We start from the raw sequence: 24,281 nt of genomic DNA, 5'->3' as shown, positions 1-24,281 counted from the left end.
GCGCTCAATAAATACGATTGAATGGATGTCACCAACTTGTACTTCCCAAGCACTCAGTCCAGTATTCTGCACACAGAAAGCGCTCAATAAATACGATTGAATGAATGAATGTCACCAGCCTGTACTTCCCAAGCGCTTAGTCCAGTGCTCTGCACCGTCAGCGCTCAATAAACGCGATTGCATGAATGAATGTTGCCAACTTGTACTTCCCAAGCGCTCAGTCCAGTGCTCTGCACACAGTAAGCGCTCAATAAATGCGATTGAATGAATGTCGCCAACTTGTAATAATAATAATAATAATAATAATAATAATAATAATAATAATAATAGCATTTATGAAGCGCTTACTATGTGCAAAGCACTGTTCTAAGCGCTGGGGGGTTACAAGTTGATCAGCTTGTCCCACGGGGGGCTCACAGTCTTCATCCCCATTTTCCAGATGAGGTCACTGAGGCCCAGAGAAGTGAAGTGACTCGCCCAGAGTCCCCCAGCTGACAGTTGGCGGAGACGGGATTTGAACCCACGACCTCTGACTCCAAAGCCCGGGCTCTTTCCACTTGTACTTCCCAAGCGCTCAGTCCAGTGCTCTGCACACAGTAAGCGCTCAATAAATATGATTGAATGAATGTCGCCAACTTGTAATAATAATAATAATAATAATGGCATCTGTTAAGCGCTTACTATGTGCAAAGCCCTGTTCTAAGCGCTGGGGGGTTACAAGGTGATCAGGTTGTCCCACGGGGGGCTCCCAGTCTTCACCCCCATTTGACAGATGAGGGAACTGAGGCCCAGAGGAGTGAAGTGACTCGCCCAGAGTCACCCAGCTGACAGTTGGCGGGATTTGAACCCACGACCTGTGACTCCAAAGCCCGGCCTCTTTCCACTCGTACTTCCCAAGCGCTCAGTCCAGTGCTCTGCCCACAGGGGGCGCGCAATAAATAGGATTGAATGAATGACGGACAGCAGCGCGGAGTGCGCAGGCGCCTTCCCCCCGCCCTTCCCCGCTTCCTCTTCCGGAACTACAAGTCCCAGCGTGCCCCGCGCGCCCCCCGCCTGACAGGAGCGGCCCCTGCCACCCTCGCGCGCGCGCGCGCGCCGCCGCCGCGGGGGCCGCCGGGAGTTGTAGTCCGCTTCCTCCCGGCGCAGCGCGGGGGGCGAAGGGCACGTCGTCACGTCGGCCCCAGCCGCGCGACTACAAGTCCCGGCGGCCCCCGCGCGCGCGCGCGCGTGCGCGCTCGGGCGGGCGGGAGGGAGGAGGAGGAGGAGAGGCCCAAGATGGCGGCGCCGGGGGCCGAGGGGCCCGGCCCGGTCCCCGTCGCCTCAGCGGCCGCCGCCACGGCCGCCAACCCGCGCAAGTTCAGCGAGAAGATCGCGCTGCAGCGGCAGCGACAGGCCGAGGAGACCGCCGCCTTCGAGGAGGTCATGATGGACCTCGGGTCCGCGCGGGTGAGGCAATCAATCAATCGATCAATCAATCGATCGTCAGTCGTATTTATTGAGCGCATTCCGTCCTACTCATTGACCGCCTACTGAAGCGGTCAATAAATACGGTCATAAATACGAGTGATGATGATGAAGCAGAAGCAGCGGGGCTCAGTGGAAAGAGCCCGGGCTTGGGAGTCGGAGGTCGTGGGTTCAAATCCCGGCTCCTCCAGTTGTCAGCTGGGTGACTTTGGGCCGGTCACTTCACTTCTCTGGGCCTCAGTGACCTCATCTGGAAAATGGGGATGAAGGCTGTGAGCCCCCAGTGGGACTCACTTAAGCGCTTAGTCCAGTGCTCTGCCCACAGTAAGCGCTCAATAAATACGATTGATGACAACCTGATCACCTTGTAACCTCCCCAGCGCTTAGGACAGCGCTTTGCACAGAGTAAGCGCTTAACAAATGCCATCGTTATTATTATTATTATTAAGTCACTTCACTTTCTGGGCCTCAGTTCCCTCATCTGTAAAATGGGGATGAAGGCTGTGAGCCCCCCTGTGGGACAACCTCATCACCTTGTAACCTCCCCAGCGCTTAGGACAGCGCTTTGCACAGAGTAAGCGCTTAACAAATGCCATCGTTATTATTATTATTATTAAGTCACTTCACTTTCTGGGCCTCAGTTCCCTCATCTGTCAAATGGGGATGAAGGCTGTGAGCCCCCCTGTGGGACAACCTGATCACCTTGGAACCTCCCCAGCGCTTACAACAGTGCTTTGCACATAGTTAGCGTTTAACAAATGCCATCGTCGTCATTATGATTATTATCAAGTCACTTCACTTCTCTGGGCCTCAGTTCCCTCATCTGTAAAATGGGGATTAAGACTGGGAGCCCCCCCCATGTGGGACAACCTGATCACCTTGTAACCTCCCCAGCGCTTACAACAGTGCTTTGCACATAGTAAGCGCTTAACAAATGCCATCATTATTATTAGTATTATTAAGTCACTTCACTTTCTGGGCCTCAGTTCCCTCATCTGTAAAATGGGGATTAAGACTGGGAGCCCCCCCCATGTGGGACAACCTGATCACCTTGTAACCTCCCCAGCGCCTAGAACAGCGCTTTGCACATAGTAAGCGCTTAACAAATACCATTGTCGTCATTATGATTATTATTAAGTCACTTCAGTTCTCTGGGCCTCAGTTACCTCATCTGTAGAATGGGGATGAAGACTGTGAGAGCCCTGTGGCACAACCTGATCACCTTGTAACCTCCCCAGCGCTTAGAACAGTGCTTTGCACATAGTAAGCGCTTAACAAATACCATTGTCGTCATTATGATTATTATTAAGTCACTTCACTTCTCTGGGCCTCAGTTACCTCATCTGTAAAATGGGGATGAAGGCTGTGAGAGCCCTGTGGGACAACCTGATCACCTTGGAACTTCCCCAGCGCTTAGAACAGCGCTTTGCACATAGTAAGCGCTTAACAAATGCCATCGTCATCATTATGATTATTATTAAGTCACTTCACTTCTCTGGGCCTCAGTTCCCTCATCTGTAAAATGGGGATGAAGGCTGTGAGCCCCCCGTGGGACAACCTCATCACCTTGTAACTTCCCCAGCGCTTAGAACAGCGCTTTGCACGTAGTAAGCGCTTCATAAATGCCATCGTCATCATTATGATTATTATTAAGTCACTTCACTTCTCTGGGCCTCAGTTACTTCATCTGTAAAATGGGGATGAAGACTGGGAGCCCCCCTGTGGGACAACCTGATCACCTTGGAACCTCCCCAGTGCTTAGAACAGTGCTTTGCACGTAGTAAGCACTTCATCATCATCATCAGTCGTATTTATTGAGCGCTTACTGTGTGCAGAGCACTGTACTAAGCGCTTGGGAAGTCCAAGTTGGCAACGTCTAGAGACGGTCCCTACCCAACAGTGGGCTCACAGTCTAAAAGGGGGCTCACTTAATAAATGCTGTTATTATTAATCGTATTTATTGAGCGCTGACTGTGTGTTCAGGCCGTCCTTCGTTCCATCCTGCTCATTGACCGCCTACTGAAGCAGAAGCAGCGTGGCTCAGTGGAAAGAGCCCGGGCTTGGGAGTCAGAGGTCATGGGTTCGAATCCTGGCTCCGCCACCTGTCTGCTGTGTGACCTTGGGCGAGTCACTTCACTTCTCTGAGCCTCAGTTACCTCATCTGTAAAATGGGGATGAGGACTGTGAGCCCCACGTGGGACAACTTGATCACCTTGTATCCCCCCCAGCACTTAGAATAGTGCTCTGCACATAGTAAGCGCTTAACAAATGCCATTATTATTATTATTATTATTATTATTATTACTGGGTGCAGAACACTGCACTAAACGCTTGGGAAGGACAACCAGGCAACATCCCCACAGCACCTGTATATATGTATATATGTTTGTACATATTTATTACTCTGTTTATTTTACTTGTACATATCTATTCTATTTATTTTATTTTGTTAATATGTTTGGTTTTGTTGTCTGTCTCCCCCTTCTAGACTGTGAGCCCACTGTTGGGTAGGGACTTGGACTCAATCAATCAATCAATCAATGTCGTATTTATTGAGCGCTTACTGTGTGTAGAGCACTGTACTAAGCGCTTGGGAAGTACAAGTTGGCAACATATACAGTCCCTTCCCTTCCCCACAGCACCTGTATATATGTATATATGTTTGTACATATTTATTACTCTATTTATTCTACTTGTACATATCTATTCTGTTTATTTTATATTGTTAGCATGTTTGGTTTTGTTGTCTGTCTCCCCCTTTTAGACTGTGAGCCCACTGTTGGGTAGGGACTGTCTCTAGATATTGCCAACTTGTACTTCCCAAGCGCTTAGTACAGTGCTCTGCACACAGTAAGTGCTCAATAAATATACGATTGATTGATTGATTGATCTAGAGACGGTCCCTACCCAACAACGGGCCCACAGTCTAGAAGCGGGAGGCGGACATCAAAACAAAACACGTGGACGGGTGTCAAGTCGTCAGGATAAATAGAAGTAAAGCTAGATTCACTCATTCATTCAGTCGTATTTATTGAGCGCCTACTGTGTGCAGGGCACTGGACTAAGCGCTTGGGAAGTCCAAGTCGGCAACAGAGACAGTCCCTACCCAACAACGGGCTCACAGTGTAGATGGGAGAGACAGACGACGAAACACGTGGACAAGTGTCAAGTCGCCAGGATAAATAGAAGTAAAGCTAGATTCATTCAGTCGTATTTAGTGAGCGCCTACTGTGTGCAGAGCACTGGACTAAGCGCTTGGGAAGTTCAAGTGGGCAACATCTAGAGACGGTCCCTGCCCAACAGCGGGCTCACAGGCTAGAAGGGGAGACAGGCAACAAAACATGTGGACGGGTGTCAAGTCGTCAGAACAAATAGAAGTAAAGCTAGATTCATTCAGTCGTATTTAGTGAGCGCCTACTGTGTGCAGAGCACTGGACTAAGCGCTTGGGAAGTACAAGTCTGAAATAGAGACAGTCCCTACCCAACAACGGGCTCACAGGCTTGAAGGGGGAGACAGAGAACAAAACATGTGGACAGGTGTCAAGTCGTCAGAATAAATAGTAAAGCTCGATTCATTCAGTCGTATTTATTGAGCACCTACTGTGTACAGAGCACTGGACTAAGCGCTTGGGAAGTACAAGTGGGCAACGTATAGAGACGGTCCCTCCCAACAACAGGCGTACAGGCTACAAGGAGGAGACATGCAACAAAACACGTGGACAGGTGTCAAGTCGTCAGAACAAATAGAAGTAAGGCTAGATTCATTCAGTTGTATTTATTGAGCGCCTACTGTGTGCAGAGCACTGGACTAAGCGCTTGGGAAGTCCAAGTGGGCAACATCTAGAAACGGCCCCTACCCAACAACGGGCCCACGGGCTAGAAGGGGGAGACAGGCAACGAAACGTGGACAGGTGTCAAGTCGTCAGAACAAATAGAAGTAAAGCTAGATTCATTTGGGCATATTTAGTGAGCGCCTACTATGTACAGAGCACTGGACTAAGCGCTTGCGAAGTCCAAGTGGGCAACATCTGGAGACGGTCCCTACCCAACAACAGGCTCACAGGCTAGAAGGGGAGACAGGCAACAAAACACGTGGACAGGTGTCAAGTCTTCAGAATAAATAGAAGTAAAGCTAGATTCACTCAGTCGTATTTATTGAACGCCTACTGTGTGCAGAGCACTGGACTGAGCGCTTGGGAGAGGACAAGTCTGCAACAGAGACAGTCCCTACCCAACAACAGGCTCACAGGCTAGAAGGGGGAGACGGATGACAAAACACGTGGACAGGTGTCAAGTCGTTAGAGTAAATAGAAGTGAAACTAGATTCATTCAGTCGTATTTAGTGAGCGCCTACTGTGTGCCGAGCACTGGACTAAGCGCTTGGGAAGTCCAAGTGGGCAACATCTAGAGACGGTCCCTACCCAACAACGGGCTCACGGGCTAGAAGGGGGAGACAGGCAACAAAACATGTGGGCAGGTGTCAAGTCGTCAGAATAAATAGAAGTAAAGCTAGATTCATTCATTCAGTTGTATTTATTGAGCGCCTACTGTGTGCAGAGCACTGGGCTAAGCGCTTGGGAAGTCCAAGTGGGCAACATCTAGAGACAGTCCCTACCCAACAACGGGCTCACAGGCTAGAAGGGGAGACAGGCAACCAAACATGTGGGCAGGTGTCAAGTCGTCAGAATAAATAGAAGTAAAGCTAGATTCATTCATTCAGTTGTATTTATTGAGCGCCTACTGTGTGCAGAGCACTGGGCTAAGCGCTTGGGAAGTCCAAGTGGGCAACATCTAGAGACAGTCCCTACCCAACAACGGGCTCACAGGCTAGAAGGGGAGACAGGCAACAAAACATGTGGACAGGTGTCAAGTCGTCAAAACAAATAGAAGTAAGGCTAGATTCATTCAGTTGTATTTATTGAGCGCCTACTGTGTGCAGAGCACTGGACTAAGCGCTTGGGAAGTCCAAGTGGGCAACATATAGAAACGGTCTCTCCCAACAACAGGCTTACAGTCTAGAAGGGGGAGACAGGCGACAGAACAAAACATGTGAACAGGTGTCAAGTCCTCAGAAGAAATAGAAATAAAGCTAAATGCACATCATTAACAAAATAAATAGAATAGTAAATATGGACAAGTAAATCCATTCAACCGTATTCATTCAGTCGTATTTATTGAGCGCCTACTGTGCGCAGAGCACTGGACTAAGCGCTTGGAAAGTACAAGTCGGCAACGTATAGAGACGGTCCCTACCCAACGACGGGCTCACGGTCTAGAAGGGGGAGACGGACGACAAAACAAAACATGGGGACGGGTGTCAAGTCGTCAGAACAAATAGAAGTAAAGCTAGATTCATTCATTGTCGTATTTATTGAGCGCCTACTGTGTGCAGAGCACTGGACTAAGCGCTTGGGAAGGACAAGTCGGCAACATCTAGAGACGGTCCCTACCCAACAGCGGGCTCCCCTTCCTTCATTCAGTCGTATTTATTGAGCGCTTACTGTGTGTAGAGCACTGTACTGAGCGCTTGGGAAGGACAAGTCGGCAGCATCTAGAGACGGTCCCTACCCAACAACGGACTCACAGTCTAGAAGGGGGAGACAGACGACAAAACAAAACACGCGGTCAGGTGTCAAAATCGTCAGGACAAATAGAAGTAAAGCTAGATTCATTCAGTCGTATTTATTGAGCGCCTACTTTGTGCAGAGCACTGGACTAAGCGCTTGGGAAGGACAAGTCGGCAACATCTAGAGACGGTCCCTACCCAACAGCGAGCTCGCAGTGTAGAAGGGGGAGACAGACGACGAAACAAAACACGTGCACGGGTGTCAAGTCGTCAGAATAAATAGAATTAAAGCTAAATTCATTCGTTCATTCAATCATAAATGTTTATTTATTTATTGTCCATGGCGGGAGGGGCGTGTTGGGGAAACAACGTGGCTTGGTGGAAAGAGCCCGGGCTTTGGAGTCAGAGGTCCTGGGTTCAAATCCCGACTCCGCCAGTCGTCAGCTGGGTGACTTTGGGCAAGTCACTTCACTTCTGTGGGCCTCAGTTCCCTCATCTGGAAAATGGGGTTGAAGACTGGGAGCCCCCCGTGGGACAACCTGATCGCCTTGTAACCTCCCCAGCGCTTAGAACAGTGCTTTGCGCACAGTAAGCGCTTAATAAGAACGCTGTTGGGTAGGGACCGTCTCTATGTGTTGCCAACTTGTACTTCCCAAGCGCTTAGTCCAGTGCTCTGCACACAGTAAGCGCTCAATAAATACGATTGATTGATTGATTGATTGATTAATAAATGCCATTGTTACTATTATTACTGGGGTACCCGGCCGGTGGCTGGGAGGGGGGCAGGCCGCCGGAGGGGCATTTTGGGGGTACCGGACTGGGGGCGGGGAGGGTAAGAGAGAAGGAGAAGCAGCGTGGCTCAGTGGGAAGAGCCCGGGCTTTGGAGTCAGAGGTCATGGGTTCAAATCCCAGCTCCGCCAACTGTCTGCTGTGTGACTTTGGGCGAGTCACCTCACTTCTCTGCGCCTCAGTGACCTCATCTGTAAAATGGGGATGAAGACTGTGAGCCCCACCGTGGGACAACCTGAGCACCTTGTAACCTCCCCAGTGCTTAGAACAGCGCTTTGTGCGTAGTAAGTGGTTAATAAATATCATTGTTATTATTAAGGGGCCAGGGGAGGGGCGTTTTGGGATACCAGACGGGGCTGGGAAGGTGACAGGCCGGGAGAAGGGTGTTTTGGGGTGATGGGTTCGGGGCGGGGAGGGGGACGGGTTGGGGTGACGGGGCTGGGGAGGGTGATAGGCCGGAGGCGGGGCGTTTTGGGGTGTCAGGGCGGGGGAGCAGAGGTCTGATGACCGGAGGAAAGGTGCCCGGAGGCGGTATTGGGGCCGGCGGACGGGGTGGCCCCGGTTCCCCCGGGGTGGCCCCGGCTCCCCCTTCGGCCTCACTGAGCCTTAAGGCCCTGCTGAGAGCTCACCTCCTCCAGGAGGCCTTCCCAGACTGAGCCCCTTCCTTCCTCTCCCCCTCGTCCCCATCCCCCCCATCTTACCTCCTTCCCTTCCCCACAGCACCTGGATAGATGTATATGTATATGATATATGTATATGTAGACTGTGAGCCCACTGTTGGGTAGGGACTGTCTCTATATGTTGCCAATTTGTACTTCCCAAGCGCTTAGTACAGTGCTCTGCACATAGTAAGCGCTCAATAAATACGGTTGATGATGATGTATATATGTTTGTACATATTTATTACTCTATTTATTGATTTATTTTACTTGTACATATCTATCCTATTTATTTCATTTTGTTAGTACATTTGGTTTTGTTCTCCGTCTCCCCCTTTTAGACTGTGAGCCCACTGTTGGGTAGGGACTGTCTCTATATGTTGCCAATTTGTACTTCCCAAGCGCTTAGTACAGTGCTCTGCACATAGTAAGCGCTCAATAAATACGATTGATGATGATGTATATATGTTTGTACACATTTATTACTCTATTTATTTATTTATTTATTTTACTTGTACATATCTATCCTATTTATTTTATTTTGTTAGTACGTTTGCTTTTGTTCTCCGTCTCCCCCTTTTAGACTGTGAGCCCGCTGTTGGGTAGGGACTGTCTCTAGATGTTGCCAATTTGGACTTCCCAAGCGCTTAGCCCAGTGCTCTGCACATAGTAAGCACTCAATAAATACGACTGATGATGATGATGATGATGATGACTGAGCCATCAGTGGCTTCCTGCTCCAGGTGGGTGGGGATGTTGGGCCTCCATTCATTCATTCAGTCGTATTTATTGAGCGCTTACCGTGTGCAGAGCACTGGGCTAAGCGCTTGGGAGGTCCAAGTTGGCAACGTCTAGAGACGGTCCCGACCCAACAGCGGGCTCACAGTCGAGAAGGGGGAGACAGATGACAAAACACCACTTCTGCCCCCTTCAAGTCCCTCCACTCAAGTTGGCCGGGCCCCCCGCCTCCTCTCTCCTGAGGTGGCCGGCGGGGTGCCAGGAGGGCACGCATGGCTTTGGGGGTGGCAGAAGCGGCTGTGCCCCCTCGTTGCCCCGGACAGAAGCCCCCCGGCACTGACCGGCAGGGCCTGGCCAAGCGGCCGGAGGTGAGGGGGCGCGGCGGTGAGTGCGAGGGCCGCCTTATATCTGTCCACCCGGTGGGCGAGCACTAGCCGATAGGACACGGGCGTGGAGGGGCCTGTGTGTACGCGGAGCACGGCTGGCCCGCCGGGTACCGGGCAGTGCCCGCCGGGGGCCGGGCAGAGCCCCCCTGGAACTCCCGGGGCTGAGCCGGGAACGCCGTGTGGGATTGCAGGAGGCAGGGCCTCCTCTCCCCGGCGTCCAGACTGGCACCGGCCCGGAGTTGGCAGTGCCCCTCCATCAGCTAATTAGGCCACCAGCCCACCTGGCTGGAGAGCGGGGGTGGGCGATGGGCCCCCGGGGCAGGGTGGGCGGCAGCAGCGGTGGGGATCGGGGGGTGGCGTGGGGTGGGGGGTCTGCCCCGGGCCTCGGGCCTCCCCGCCGCTGACCCTTGCTCTCCTCCGGCCCCTCTCCCGGGGCCAGCTGCAGGCCCAGAAGCTGAGGCTGGCACAGGGCCGGAGCCCTTACTACGGAGGGTCGCTGCCCAACGTCAACCAGATCAGCGGCGCGCTGGCTGAGTTTCAGGTGAGGGCCGGGGGGCCGGGCGGGCAGGTGGGCGAGGGTCTGGGCCGAGACGGGCAGGCGGGTGATTTGTTGCCCGCCGCCGCCTTCCCTGCCATCCTTCTCACCCCCTCTCCTGTCTTCTCTCTGTGTGTCCCACCCTGTGCCCCCCGCGCCCTCCCCAGAACCCCCTGCAGTTTCCGCTCGAGTCCCCACGGGCCCCGCGTCACCACGGCCCGGTGGGCCGAGTCCAGCGCGACCCGCGGGGGCGGGTCATGTCGCCGCTGCGCCGTCACGGCCGCCACATATCCTTGCCTGGCTGTGGTGGGGGGTGGGCGGGGAGGGGACCCCGTCCTCCTCCTGCCCTCTGACTGCCAACGGCCCCCTCCCGCCGCCTGGCAGAGCCCCCGCTCACGCTGCGGTCCCCGGCGCACGGCGGGTGTCCGGTGCAGCTCCCGGCCCACGGTGGGTACGCTCTACGGCCCCAGTGGGCGCCCGGCACGGTCCCCGGCACGCGGCGGGCGCCCAGTACGGCCCCCTCCTCCGGCTCTCCGTGTGGCGGGTAACGATGATTCGAACTAGGGTCCGTCCGGGCCTCCCTCGCCCCCGTCCCCCATCCTGGGCGTCTTCCTTGACCCCGTGGCCGTCACATGGACAGCTCTCCCTACGGCTCCGCGTACCTGTCCCCGCCGCCGGAGCTGCCCAGCTGGAGAAGGTGTGCGCGCGGAGCGGGGGCCCGCGGGTGCCCGCCAAGGGGGCACCGGGTGGCACCTCGGCTCCCCTCCGGCCGGGGACGGGCCGGGCCGGGACGGGGGGGGGTCTCTCCTTATCCCTCTCCCTCCCGCTCGGGGCTGGTGGGGGGGGGCCGGACGGGGGTCCCGGGGAAGGGGCGGGGGGCCCGGCCAGCCTCACCCCCGCCCGTCCCCCCTCCCGCCCTCGCCCAGGACCATGCCCTGGGGGAAACTGTCCACGGATCAGGGGCAGCTCCATCTCCTGCCGTCCTCGCTCAACAGGTGATCCCTCCCGGCCCCCCGCCCGCCCCCCGCGCCGGTGCCCCCCGCCCGCTCCCGCCGCCCCCGTCCCCCCTGACCCCACTTGCCTGCCCCCTCCCCCCCCGCCCCGCCGGTCAGGACCAGCTCAGATTCGGCCCTGCACACGAGCGTCATGAACCCCGGATGCCAGGACAGGTACCCGGGCCCCGTCCTGCCCCCAGGGCCCCTGCCAGCTCGGAAGGCCGGTGAGTGCCCGGGCCGGGCTGGGCGGGAGGGAGGGGTGCGGGCACGGGCCGGCACGTGACCCTCGGCCCCCGCCCCCGCAGGTCCCCCCGACGGCCAAGCCGACGGCACGGGTGAGTGTGCTCCCGAACCCCGGGCTGGTCCGGAGCCCTTCCACCCATCGGGGGCTGGCAGCGGGTGCCCCCGCCCGGCCCTCTGGGGGCCCATGCCCACGGAGAATCGGCCCTAATGCCGGGGGTGGCCCCGGGACCGGTGGGACGCTCCCTGGGCGGGCCGGGTCCCGGGGAGCGGTGGGCGAGCGCGGGAACCGGGGCGTGGGTGGAGCCGCGGGGGCACCCCAGTGCCAGCCCAGGCCCGGGCATTGTCGGGGGCGTCGGCGCGAGGCCGGGAGGTCGTTGACGGGGCCGCCCGAGTGACCGGCGGTCGCCGGCCCGGCCTGGCCCGGGGCGGCCCCCAGTGTTTCTCTTCCACGCGCCCCCGCCCGCCGAGGAGACCCTGCTCCACGACCAACAGTGGCTGAGCCCCTGGGACAGCAAGAAGGTGGGCATGTGCCCCCGTGGCCCCCGCGGGACCCCGCTGGGCCCGTCCAGCCGGCCCCGTGCCGACCCTCCCCCTTGCTCTTCCTCCTTCCAGCTCTCCTCTTCCTCCTCCTCCTCCCCCTCCGCCCGGCCCCGCTCCTGCGAAGTGCCAGGGATCAAGTGAGTGGGGGGCCCGGCGGGAGGGCGGACTGGGACGTGGGGCAGCGGGGACCCGGGGCCGTGCCCCGGGGACTCGGTTCGGACCCCGACCCCCCGGGGGAGGGCCGGGAGCCCATTCTGCAGAGGGGGAAACTGAGGCCCAGAGAGGGTGCCCGCCCGGGTGGGGCCGGGCCCGGGCGAGAGCCGGGGAGGGTCCGCCGACCCCGGGCGTCTTGTCTCTGCCCCCTCCTCCTCCTCCTCCTCCTCCCGGCCTCCAGCATCTTCCCGCCCCCCGCCCCGCCTCCCGCCGCCCCCCTGCTCCCGCCGGCCTTGAACACGGGGGGCTCGCTGCCCGACCTGACCACGCTGCACTTCCCCTCGCCCCTGCCCGCCCCGCTGGACCCCGAGGACGCCGCCCTGCCCGGCCTGAGCGTGGGCGGCAGCACCGGAAACCTGGCGCGGACCCTGAACCACCTGGGCCTCAGCGGAGCGGGGCTGGGGGCGGCCGCCTGCGACGTCCCAGGTGGGGCCCCCGCCCCGTCGCGCCCCCAAAACGTCTCCTACCCGAGCGGGCGGGGGTCCGAGCGAGCGGCCCTCCGTCCCTGCGGGTGGGTCGGGAAAGGGAGCCCCCCGGCCCCTCGGCCATCCGGTCTCCACCCATCCCGTGGTCCCCCCGGAGTAACGCCGGCGTCTCTCTCTGCCCACAGGACTGCCCTCCTCCCCCCTGAGCACCCCCAACCTGCAGTGCTCCCTGAGCAACCCCAACCTGCAGGCCGCCCTGTGCAGCCCGCCCCCCGCCCCCCTCCAAGGGGCCCACAGCCACCCCTCGCTGGTCCACCCCGGCCCGCCCGCCCCGGGCCCGGCCCGTCCCGTCCCGCCCGCCGCCCTGGGCCCCTCGTCCCTCAGCGCCCCGGCCCTGTCCTGCCCCTCCGCCGCCTCCGCCCTCGCCCGCCACTACCGCCACCCCCACGCCCCCGAGGCCTGGCGACCACCGCTGCCTCCGACCTCCTCCTCCTCCTCTTCCTCCTCCTCCACCACCACCACCACCACCACCACCTCATCGACGCATCCCAAACTGTTCTCACCGGACATGTCATCACCTCCCCTGTCTTCCATCGCCCAGGTACGCCTGCCCGCCGCCCCCTCCCCTGTGTCTCCGTCCCCCTGTGTGCCCCTCCACCCCATCTTCCATCGCCCAGGTGCGGGTGCCCACCCCCACACCGGGCCTTCATTCATTCAGTCGTGCTTATCGAGCTCCCCCCGTGTGCGGAGCACTGGACTGAGCGTTCGGAAAGCGCGGGGCGGCGCCGGCGCCGCCCGCAGCGGGCTCACAGTCTAGATGGTGGGAGACAGATGCCAACCGGGTCCTCCCCCAATCCCGGTCTCCATCTTCCGTGGCCCGGGTCGCCGTTGGCCCCGTCCCCCCCGGCGGGTTGTGCCGGTCACCCTCCCGTCCCCGGAGGGCCCGGGGCTGACCCGTCCCCGTGCCCCCCTGCAGGGAGTCGGCCCGGACCCCGGCAGCGTCCTGCCCGCTGACAGGCCGCGGCCCCCGTACCGCCCGCCCGGCCCCCGGCCCCCCGGCCCCGGGTACTCCCCTGGGCACCCGCCGCACCCCCCGTCCGCCGGACACTTCAGCCTGGGCAGCGTGAGTGTGCCCACACCCCCCGGGAAGCGCCCGTCGGCCTCGCCGTCCACCGCCGCGTTGCCCGTCTCCCCGCTCGGGCCCCTGCACCCCCGTGGCTTTGTCTCCGGGCCGCCTCCGTTCCTTCAGTCGCGTTCGTCGGGCGCCCACCGCGTGCAGAGCGCTTAGGAAAGTGCAGTCGAGGGGCAGCGTGGCATAGCGGGCCTAGGATTCGGGAGTTCGCGGGTTCCTTCGCTTACTCGTAGTTGTTGAGCGCTTCCTGTGTGCAGAGCGCTGTGCTAAGCGCTTGGAAATCAATCAGGCGTGTTTATTGAGCGCTTACTGTGTGCAGAGCACTGGACTAAGCGCTTGGAAATCAATCAGTCGTGTTTATTGAGCGCTTACTGTGTGCAGAGCACTGGACTAAGCGCGTGGGAAGTCCAAGTTGGCAACATCTAGAGACAGTCCCTACCCAACAGGAAAGTAAAATACAGCAATAAAGAGATACAATCCCTGCCCCCAACGGGCTTACATCATCATCATCATCATCATCATCATCATTTGTATTTATTGAGCGCTTACAGTGTGCAGAGCACTGGACTAAGCGCTTGGGAAGTACAAGTTGCCAACATATAGAGACAGTCCCTACCCAACAGGAAAGTAAAATACAGCAATAAAGAGATACAATCCCTGCCCTCAACGGATCTACATCATCATCATCAATCATATTTATTGAGCGCTTACAGTGTGCAGAGCACTGGACTAAGCGCTTGGGAAGTCCAAGTTGGCAACAGATAGAGACAGTCCCTACCCAGCAGGAAAGTAAAATACAGCAATAAAGAAATACAATCCCTGCCCCCAACGGGCTTCCATCATCGTCATCATCATCATCATCATCATTTGTATTTATTGAGCGCTTACAGTGTGCAGAGCACTGGACTAAGCGCTTGGGAAGTACAAGTTGCCAACATATAGAGACAGTCCCTACCCAACAGGAAAGTAAAATACAGCAATAAAGAGATACAATCCCTGCCCCCAACGGGCTTACATCATCATCATCATCATCATCATTTGTATTTATTGAGCGCTTACAGTGTGCAGAGCACTGGACTAAGCGCTTGGGAAGTCCAAGTTGGCAACAGATAGAGACAGTCCCTACCCAACAGGAAAGTAAAATACAGGAATAAAGAGATACAATCCCTGCCCCCAAAGGGCTTACATCATCATCATCATTATCAATCGTATTTATTGAGCGCTTACTGTGTGCAGAGCACTGTACTAAGCGCTTGGGAAGTACAAGTTGGCAACATATAGAGACAGTCCCTACCCAACAGGAAAGTAAAATACAGCAATAAAGAGATACAATCCCTACCCACAACGGGCTTACATCATCATCATCCTCATCAATCGTATTTATTGAGCGCTTACAGTGTGCAGAGCACTGGACTAAGCGCTTGGGAAGTCCAAGTTGGCAACAGATAGAGACAGTCCCTACCCAGCAGTGGGCTCACAGTCAAAAATGGGGAGACAGAGAACAAAACCAAACCTACTAACAAAATAAAATAAATAGAATAGATATGTACAAGTAAAATAAATAGAGTAATAAATATGTACAAACATACATGCATATATCCAGGTGCTGTGGGGAAGGGAAGGAGGTAAGAAGAGGGGGATGGAGAGGGGGGCGAGGGGGAGAGGAAGGAAGGGGCTCAGTCTGTACTGTACTAAGCGCTTGGGAAGTCCAAGTTGGCAACATCTAGAGACAGTCCCTACCCAACAGTGGGCTCACAGTCTAAAAGGGGGAGACAGAGAACAAAACCAAACCTACTAACAAAATAAAATAAATAGAATAGATATGTACAAGTAAAATAAATAAATAGGGACTGGGTCCAACCGGATTTACTCGTCTCCACCCCAGCGCTCAGTACAGTGCCTGGCGCATAGCGAGTGCCTTACAGTCTAGAGAGTTCTAATTCCCGCTCCTCCACTTGCCCGCTGAGGGACCTTAGGCAGGTAACTTCACTTCTCTGGGCCTCAGTGACCCCATCTGTAAAATGGGGATGAAGACTGTGAGCCCCCCCCCTCCGTGGGGCGACCTGATCACCTTCTATCCTCCCCAGCGCTTAGTACAGTGCTCTGCACACCGGAAGCGCTGAACAAATGCCGTCATCATTATTCTTCTTCTGTGGGCCTCAGTTCCCTCACCCGGAAAACGGGGATCGAGGCCGTGAGCCCCACGCGGGACGGGGACTGGGTCCAGCCGGATTTACTCGTCTCCGCCCCGGCGCTCAGTACAGTGCCTGGCACGTAGTGAGTGCCTTACAGATCCCGTCACTATCATCAACGATATCCAGCGCTTAGGACGGTTCTCTGTCTCCCCCTTTTAGACTGTGAGCCCACTGTTGGGTAGGGACTGTCTCTTTATGTTGCCAACTTGGACTTCCCAAGCGCTTAGTACAGTGCTCTGCACACTGTAAGCACTCAATAAATACTATTGATGATGATGATAGTAATGTGACGATGCTGTTATTATTATTATTAAGCAGGCACATTCCCTGCCCACGGTGAGCTTGGAGTGTAGAGGTCTCCTGCCGTCATCATTGGAGGGGAGGGGGTCAGGCCCCGGCCCGCTCACTGTCTGCTCTGTTGGGTAGGGACCGTCTCTAGATGTTGCCAACTTGGACTTCCCAAGCGCTTAGCACAGTGCCCTGCACCCAGTAAGCGCTCAATAAATACGATTGAATGAATGAACGAATGAATTTTATTTTGTTATGCATTTTGTTTTGCCGTCTGTCTCCCCCTTCTAGCCTGTGAGCCCGCTGTGGGGTAGGGGCCGTCTCTAGATGTTGCCAACTCGGACTTCCCAAGCGCTTAGTCTGGTGCTCTGCACCCAGTAAGCGCTCAATCAATACGATTGAATGAATGAACGAATGAATTTTATTTTGTTAATACGTTTTGTTTTGTCGTCTGTCTCCCCCTTCTAGCCTGTGAGCCCGCTGTGGGGTAGGGACCGTCTCTAGATGTTGCCCACTCGGACTTCCCAAGCGCTTAGTCCGGTGCTCTGCCCCCAGTAAGCGCTCCATCAATACGATTGAATGAACAGATTTTATTTTGTTAATACGTTTTGCTTTGTCGTCTATCTCCCCCTTCTAGCCTGTGAGCCCGCCGTGGGGTAGGGACCGTCTCTAGATGTTGCCAACTTGGACTTCCCAAGCGCTTAGTCCGGTGCTCTGCACCCAGTAAGCGCTCCATCAATACGATTGAATGAATGAATTTTATTTTGTTAATACATTTTATTTTGTCGTCTGTCTCCCCCTTCTAGCCTGTGAGCCCGCCGTGGGGTAGGGACCGTCTCTAGATGTTGCCAACTCGGACTTCCCAAGCGCTTAGCCCGGTGCTGTGCACCCAGTAAGCGCTCCGTAAGTACGACTGAATGAATGCTCCCCTCGCCCACAGCTGGACCAGTTCATCATGGAGGCGGGCGACGGGCTGGGCCCCTTGGGCTTCCCGGAGGAGCTGGGCTACCCGGCGGCGGCGGCGGCGGCGGCGGCGGCGGGCCAGGGGCTCGGGCCGGGGGGCGACCGCCCGCAGGATCCCGCCGCCCACCTCCCGCAGAACCTGCCACACTGTGCCTGCCTCGGCCTCGGCCTCGGGCCCGACGTCCTGCTGACAGGTGGGTGGGGGGCCGAGGCGGGGGCGGCCGGGACCCCCGCCGCCTCCCCTCACCCCCGGCCCCGGTCCCCTCCCGCAGGGGACCCCCTGCCCGGCTTCTCCCGGGAGATCGCCGTCGCCCTGGCAGGCGTGCCCGGCTTCGAGGTGGCCGCGGGGGGCCTGGGCCTGGCCCTGGAGGAGGAGGAGGAGGAGGAGGAAGAGCTGCGCGTGGAGCCCCTCAGCCTGGACGGGCTGACCATGCTGTCCGACCCCTACGCCCTCCTCACCGACCCCGCCGTGGAGGACTCCTTCCGCTCCGACCGGCTGCAGTGACTCCGGGGACTTGGGGACTCCACGCCGTCCGGATGGCGCGGGGCCCGGGGCGGGGGGGGGAGAGAGCCAGCGTCCGTGATGACACCTTTTTGTAACTGTAATTAGACGTTAATAAAAAATCGAAAAACGAGGGGTGACGGCCTCGTGCGCGGGGCCGGCGGGACTGTGCCGTGAGAGAAACGGCCGCTCGGGCGGGAGGGGGGTCACCCTGCCTCACCGCCTGCCCCTCACCAAGGTAAGCCCCGGGGCCGGGGGCGCGGCGGCCTCCAAATAATAATGGCGTTTATTTAAGCGCTTACTATCATCAGTCGTATTTATCGAGCGCTTACTGCGTGCAGAGCACCGGACTGAGCGCTTGGGAAGTCCAACTTGGCAACATCTAGAGACGGTCCCTATCATCATCATCAATCGTATTTATTGAGCGCTTACTGTGTGCAGAGCACCGGACTGAGCGCTTGGGAAGTCCAGGTTGGCAACATATAGAGACGGTCCCTATCATCATCATCAATCGTATTTATCGAGCGCTTACTGTGTGCTGAGCACCGGACTGAGCGCTTGGGAAGTCCAGGTTGGCAACATATAGAGACGGTCCCTATCATCATCATCAATCGTATTTATCGAGCGCTTACTGTGTGCAGAGCACCGGACTGAGCGCTTGGGAAGTCCAAGTTGGCAACATATGGAGACGGTCCCTATCATCATCATCAATCGTATTTATTGAGCGCTTACTGTGTGCAGAGCACCGGACTGAGCGCTTGGGAAGTCCAAGTTGGCAACATCTAGAGACGGTCCCTATCATCATCATCAATCGTATCTATTGAGCGCTTACTGTGTGCAGAGCACCGGACTGAGCGCTTGGGAAGTCCAAGTTGGCAACATCTAGAGACGGTCCCTATCATCATCATCAATCGTATCTATTGAGCGCTTACTGTGTGCAGAGCACCGGACTGAGCACTTGGGAAGTCCAGGTTGGCAACATATAGAGACGGTCCCTATCATCATCATCAATCGTATTTATCGAGCGCTTACTGTGTGCTGAGCACCGGACTGAGCGCTTGGGAAGTCCAGGTTGGCAACATATAGAGACGGTCCCTATCATCATCATCAATCGTATTTATTGAGCGCTTACTGTGTGCAGAGCACCGGACTGAGCGCTTGGGAAGTCCAAGTTGGCAACATATGGAGACGGTCCCTATCATCATCATCAATCGTATTTATTGAGCGCTTACTGTGTGCAGAGCACCGGACTGAGCGCTTGGGAAGTCCAAGTTGGCAACATATGGAGACGGTCCCTATCATCATCATCAATCGTATTTATTGAGCGCTTACTGTGTGCAGAGCACCGGACTGAGCGCTTGGGAAGTCCAAGTTGGCAACATATAGAGACAGTCCCTACCCAACAGTGGGCTCACGGTCTAAAAGACGGTGCTTACTATGCGCGAAGCACTGTTCTAAGCGCTGGGGAGGTTACAAGGTGATCGGGTTGTCCCACGGGGGGCTCACTGTCTTCATCCCCATTTTACAGACGAGGGAACTGAGGCTCAGAAGCGACTCCCCCAAAGTCACCCAGCTGACAAGTGGCGGAGCCGGGATTTGAACCCATGACCTCCGACTCGTCCCCCTCTCCATCCCCCCCATCTTACCTCCTTCCCTTCCCCACAGCACCTGTATATGTTTGTACAGATTTATTTCTCTATTTATTTATTTTACTTGTACATATCTATTCTATTTATTTTATTTTCTTGGTATGTTTGGTTTTGTTCTCTGTCTCCCCCTTTTAGACTGCGAGCCCACTATTGGGTAGGGACTGTCTCTAGATGTTGCCAACTTGTACTTCCCAAGCGCTTAGTACAGTGCTCTGCACACAGTAAGCGCTCAATAAATATGATTGATTGATAAGCAGGCACATTGCCTGCTCACAACAAGCTCAGGGGTGACCCCAGAGAGGCCCAGAGGCAGGGGAGTGCCGAGGGTGGGGACTACTACCCAGAGAAGCAGCGTGGCTCAGTGGGAATAATAATGATGGTATTTATTAAGCGCTTACTATGTGCAAAGCACTGTTCTAAGCACTGGGGAGATTGCAAGGCAATCAGGCTGTCCCACAGGGGGCTCACCGTTTTAATCCCCATTTTACAGATGAGGTCACTGAGGCCCAGAGAAGTGAAGTAACTTGCCCAAAGTCACCCAGCTGGCACTTGGCAGAGCCGGGATTTGAACCCATGACCTCTGACTCCCAAGCCCGGGCTCTTTCCACTGAGCCACGCTGCTTCTCCAAAGAGCCCGGGCTTGGGAGTCAGAGGTCATGGGTTCAAATCCCGGCTCCGCCACTTGTCAGCTGGGTAACTTTGGGCAAGTCACTTCACTTCTCTGGGCCTCAGTTCCCTCCTCTGGAAAGCCATTATTACAAATACCATTATTATTGTATTATTATTATTATTACCTTGCATCTACCCCAGTGCTTAGAATAGTGCTTGGCACATAGTAAGTGCTTAATACTATTATTATTACTTAGTATTCCCCCAGCACTTAGAATAGTGGTTGGCACCTGGTAAGTGATTAATGAATACTATTATTATTTTATTATTACCTTGTATCTACCCCAGCGCTTAGAACAGTGCCTGCCACATAGTAAGCGCTTAACAAATACTATTATTATTACCTAGTATTTCCCCAGCGCTTAGAATAGTCATTTGCACATAGTAAGTGCTTAACAAATACCATTATTATTTTATTATTATTACTTTGTATCTACCCCAGCGCTTAGAACAGTGCTTGACACATAGTAAGTGCTTAACAAATACCATTATTATTTTATTATTATTACTTTGTATCTACCCCAGCGCTTAGAACAGTGCTTGACACATAGTAAGCGCTTAACAAATACTATTACTGTTACCTAGTATTCCCCCAGCGCTTAGAATAGTGGTTGGCACATATAGTAAGTGCTTAACAAATACCGTTATTATTTTTTTATTATTACCTTGTATCTACCCCAGCGCTTAGAACAGTGCTTGACACAAGGTAAGCGCTTAACAAATACTATTATTATTACCTAGTATTCCCCCAGCACTTAGAATAGTGGTTGGCACATAGTAAGTGCTTAATGAATACTATTATTATTTTATTATTACCTTGTATCTACCCCAGTGCTTAGAACAGTGCTTGACACATAGTAAGGCTTAACAAATACCATTATTATTTTATTATTATTACCTTGCATCTACCCCAGTGCTTAGAATAGTGTTTGGCACATAGTAAGTGCTTAACACGTACTATTATTATTACCTAGTATTCCCCCAGCGCTTAGAATAGTGGTTGGCACATAGTAAGTGCTTAAGAAATACCATTATTATTTTATTATTATTACTTTGTATCTACCCCAGCGCTTAGAACAGTGCTTGACACATAGTAAGCGCTTAACAAATACTATTATTGTTACCTAGTATTCCCCCAGCGCTTAGAATAGTGGTTGGCACATATAGTAAGTGCTTAACAAATACCATTATTATTTTTTTATTATTACCTTGTATCTACCCCAGCGCTTAGAACAGTGCTTGACACAAGGTAAGCGCTTAACACGTACTATTATTATTACCTAGTATTCCCCCAGCACTTAGAATAGTGGTTGGCACATAGTAAGGGCTTAATGAATACTATTATTATTTTATTATTATTACCTGGTATCTACCACAGCGCTTAGAACAGTGTCTGCCACATAGTAAGCGCTTAACAAATACTATTATTATTACCTAGTATTCCCCCAGCGCTTAGAATAGTGGTTGGCACATAGTAAGTGCTTAACAAATACCATTTTTTTTTAATTATTACCTTGTATCTACCCCAGCGCTTAGAACAGTGCTTGACACAAAGTAAGCGCTTAACAAATACTATTATTATTACCTAGTATTCCCCCAGCGCTTAGAATAGTGGTTGGCCCATAGTAAGTGCTTAACAAATACCATTATCATTTTATTATTATTATCTTGTATCTACCCCAGCACTTAGAACAGTGCTTGACACAAGGTAAGCGCTTAATACTATTATTATTACCTAGTATTCCCCCAGTGCTTAGAATAGTGCTTGGCACATAGCTAGTGCTTAACAAATACCATTATTATTTTATTATTATTACTTTGTATCTACCCCAGCGCTTAGAACAGTGCTTGGCACATAGTAAGCGCTTAACAAATACTATTATTATTATGTAGTATTCACCCAGTGCTTAGAATAGTGGTTGGCACCTGGTAAGTGCTTAACAAATACCATTATTATTTTATTATTATTACCTTGCATCTACCCCAGTGCTTAGAACAGTACTTGACACATAGTAAGCGCTTAACAAATACCATTATTATTTTATTATTATTACCTTGCATCTACCCCAGTGCTTAGAATAGTGCTTGGCACATAGCTAGTGCTTAACAAATACCATTATTATTTTATTATTATTACCTTGCATCTACCCCGGTGCTTAGAACAGTGCTTGGCACATAGTAAGTGCTTAACAAATACCATTATTATTTTATTATTATTACCTTGCATCTACCCCAGTGCTTAGAATAGTGCTTGGCACATAGTAAGTGCTTAACAAACACTATTATTATTACCTAGTATTCCCCCAGCGCTTAGAATAGTGGTTGGCACATAGTAAGTGCTTAATGAATACCACTATTATTTTATTATTATTACCTTGTATCTACCCCAGTGCTTAGAACAGTGCTTGACATGTAGCTAGTGCTTAACAAATACCATTATTATTTTATTATTATTACCTTGCATCTACCCCAGTGCTTAGAACAGTGCTTGACACATAGTAAGTGCTTAACAAATACCATTATTATTTTATTATTATTACCTTGCATCTACCCCAGTGCTTAGAATAGTGCTTGGCACATAGTAAGTGCTTAACAAACACTATTATTATTACCTAGTATTCCCCCAGCGCTTAGAATAGTGGTTGGCACATAGTAAATGCTTAATGAATACCATTATTATTTTATTATTATTACCTTGTATCTACCCCAGTGCTTAGAACAGTGCTTGACACATAGGCTTAACAAATACCATTATTATTTTTTTATTATTACCTTGCATCTACCCCAGTGCTTAGAATAGTGCTTGACACATAGTAAGTGCTTAACAAATACCATTATTATTTTATTATTATTACCTTGCATCTACCCCAGTGCTTAGAATAGTGCTTGACACATAGTAAGAGCTTAACAAATACCATTATTATTTTATTATTATTACCTTGCGTCTACCCCAGTGCTTAGAATAGTGCTTGGCACATAGCGCTTAACAAATATTATTATTATTATTAGCTGGTATCCCCCCAGGGCTTAGAACAGTGTTTGGCACATAGTAAGTGCTTAACAAATATTATTATTATTACCTAGTATCCCCCCAACTTAATACAGTGATTGGCACGTAGTAAATGCTTAACAAATACCATTATTATTTTATTATTATTACCTTGCATCTACCCCAGCGCTTAGAATAGTGCTTGGCATATAGTAAGTGCTTAACAAATATTATTATTATTATTACCTAGTATCCCCCCCCCGGGCTTAGAACAGTGTTTGGCGCATACTAAAAGTGCTTAACAAATATTATTATTATTACCTAGTATCCCCCCAACTTAGTACAGTGCTTGGCACGTAGTAGGTGCTTAACAAATACCATTATTATTTTATTATTATTACCTTGCATCTACCCCAGCCCTTAGAATAGTGCTTGGCACATAGTAAGTGCTTAACAAATATTATTATTATTATTACCTAGTATCCCCCCCAGGGCTTAGATCAGTGCTTGGCCCATAGTAAGTGCTTAACAAATATTATTATTATTACCTAGTATCCCCCTCAACTTAGTACAGGGCTTGGCACATAGTAAGTGCTTAACAAATACCATTGTTATTTTATTATTATTACCTTGCATCTACCCCAGTGCTTAGAATAGTGCTTGGCACATAGTAAGTGCTTAACAATTACTATTACTATTACCTAGTATCCCCCCCAGGGCTTAGAACAGTGTTTGGCACATAGTAAGTGCTTAACAAATATTATTATTATTACCTAGTATCCCCCCCAACTTATTACAGGGCTTGGCACATAGCAAGTGCTTAACAAATACCATTATTATTTTATTATTCTTACCTTGCATCTACCCCAGTGCTTAGAATAGTGGTTGGCACATAGTAAGTGCTTAACAAATACCATTATTATTTTATTATTATTTCCTTGCATCTACCCCAGTGCTCAGAATAGTGCTTGGCACATAGTAAGTGCTTAACAAATATTGTTATTATTATTACCTAGTATCCCCCCCAGGGCTTAGATCAGTGCTTGGCCCATAGTAAGTGCTCAACAAATACTATTATTATTATTACCTAGTGTCCCCCCAACTTAGTACAGTGGTTGGCACTGTAGTAAGTGCTTAGCAAGCAAATACCATCCTCATTGTTATGATGATGATGATGACCCACATCCTTCCTCTTGGCCTGGAATATCCTCCCTCCACAAATCCGTCAAACTATCATCATCATCATTAATCGTATTTATTGAGCGCTTACTATGTGCAGAGCACTGTACTAAGCACTTGGGAAGTACAAAGTGGCAACATATAGAGACAGTCCCTACCCAA

At 52.7% G+C, this 24,281-nt stretch overlaps 1 protein-coding gene across 1 annotated transcript; it reads left to right on the top strand.

Moving 5' to 3' along the window:
• The first annotated feature begins 1,275 nt into the window (after positions 1–1,275).
• CRTC2 (CREB regulated transcription coactivator 2) lies at positions 1,276–17,712 on the top strand. Its single transcript, XM_038768481.1, has 15 exons — positions 1,276–1,446; positions 10,042–10,143; positions 10,305–10,424; positions 10,770–10,834; positions 11,064–11,132; positions 11,250–11,356; positions 11,438–11,467; positions 11,812–11,894; positions 11,988–12,052; positions 12,310–12,554; positions 12,739–13,015; positions 13,155–13,230; positions 13,530–13,826; positions 17,109–17,325; positions 17,404–17,712. Exons 1-15 carry the CDS (start codon positions 1,276–1,278, stop codon positions 17,634–17,636), a joined length of 2,157 nt encoding a protein of 718 aa, XP_038624409.1. The 3' UTR covers positions 17,637–17,712.
• The last annotated feature ends 6,569 nt before the right edge of the window (positions 17,713–24,281 follow it).

This window comes from Tachyglossus aculeatus, chromosome Y4 (genome assembly GCF_015852505.1).
Source record: "Tachyglossus aculeatus isolate mTacAcu1 chromosome Y4, mTacAcu1.pri, whole genome shotgun sequence".
Lineage (NCBI taxonomy): Eukaryota > Metazoa > Chordata > Mammalia > Monotremata > Tachyglossidae > Tachyglossus > Tachyglossus aculeatus.
This window is presented reverse-complemented; position numbering and strand designations above follow the sequence as displayed.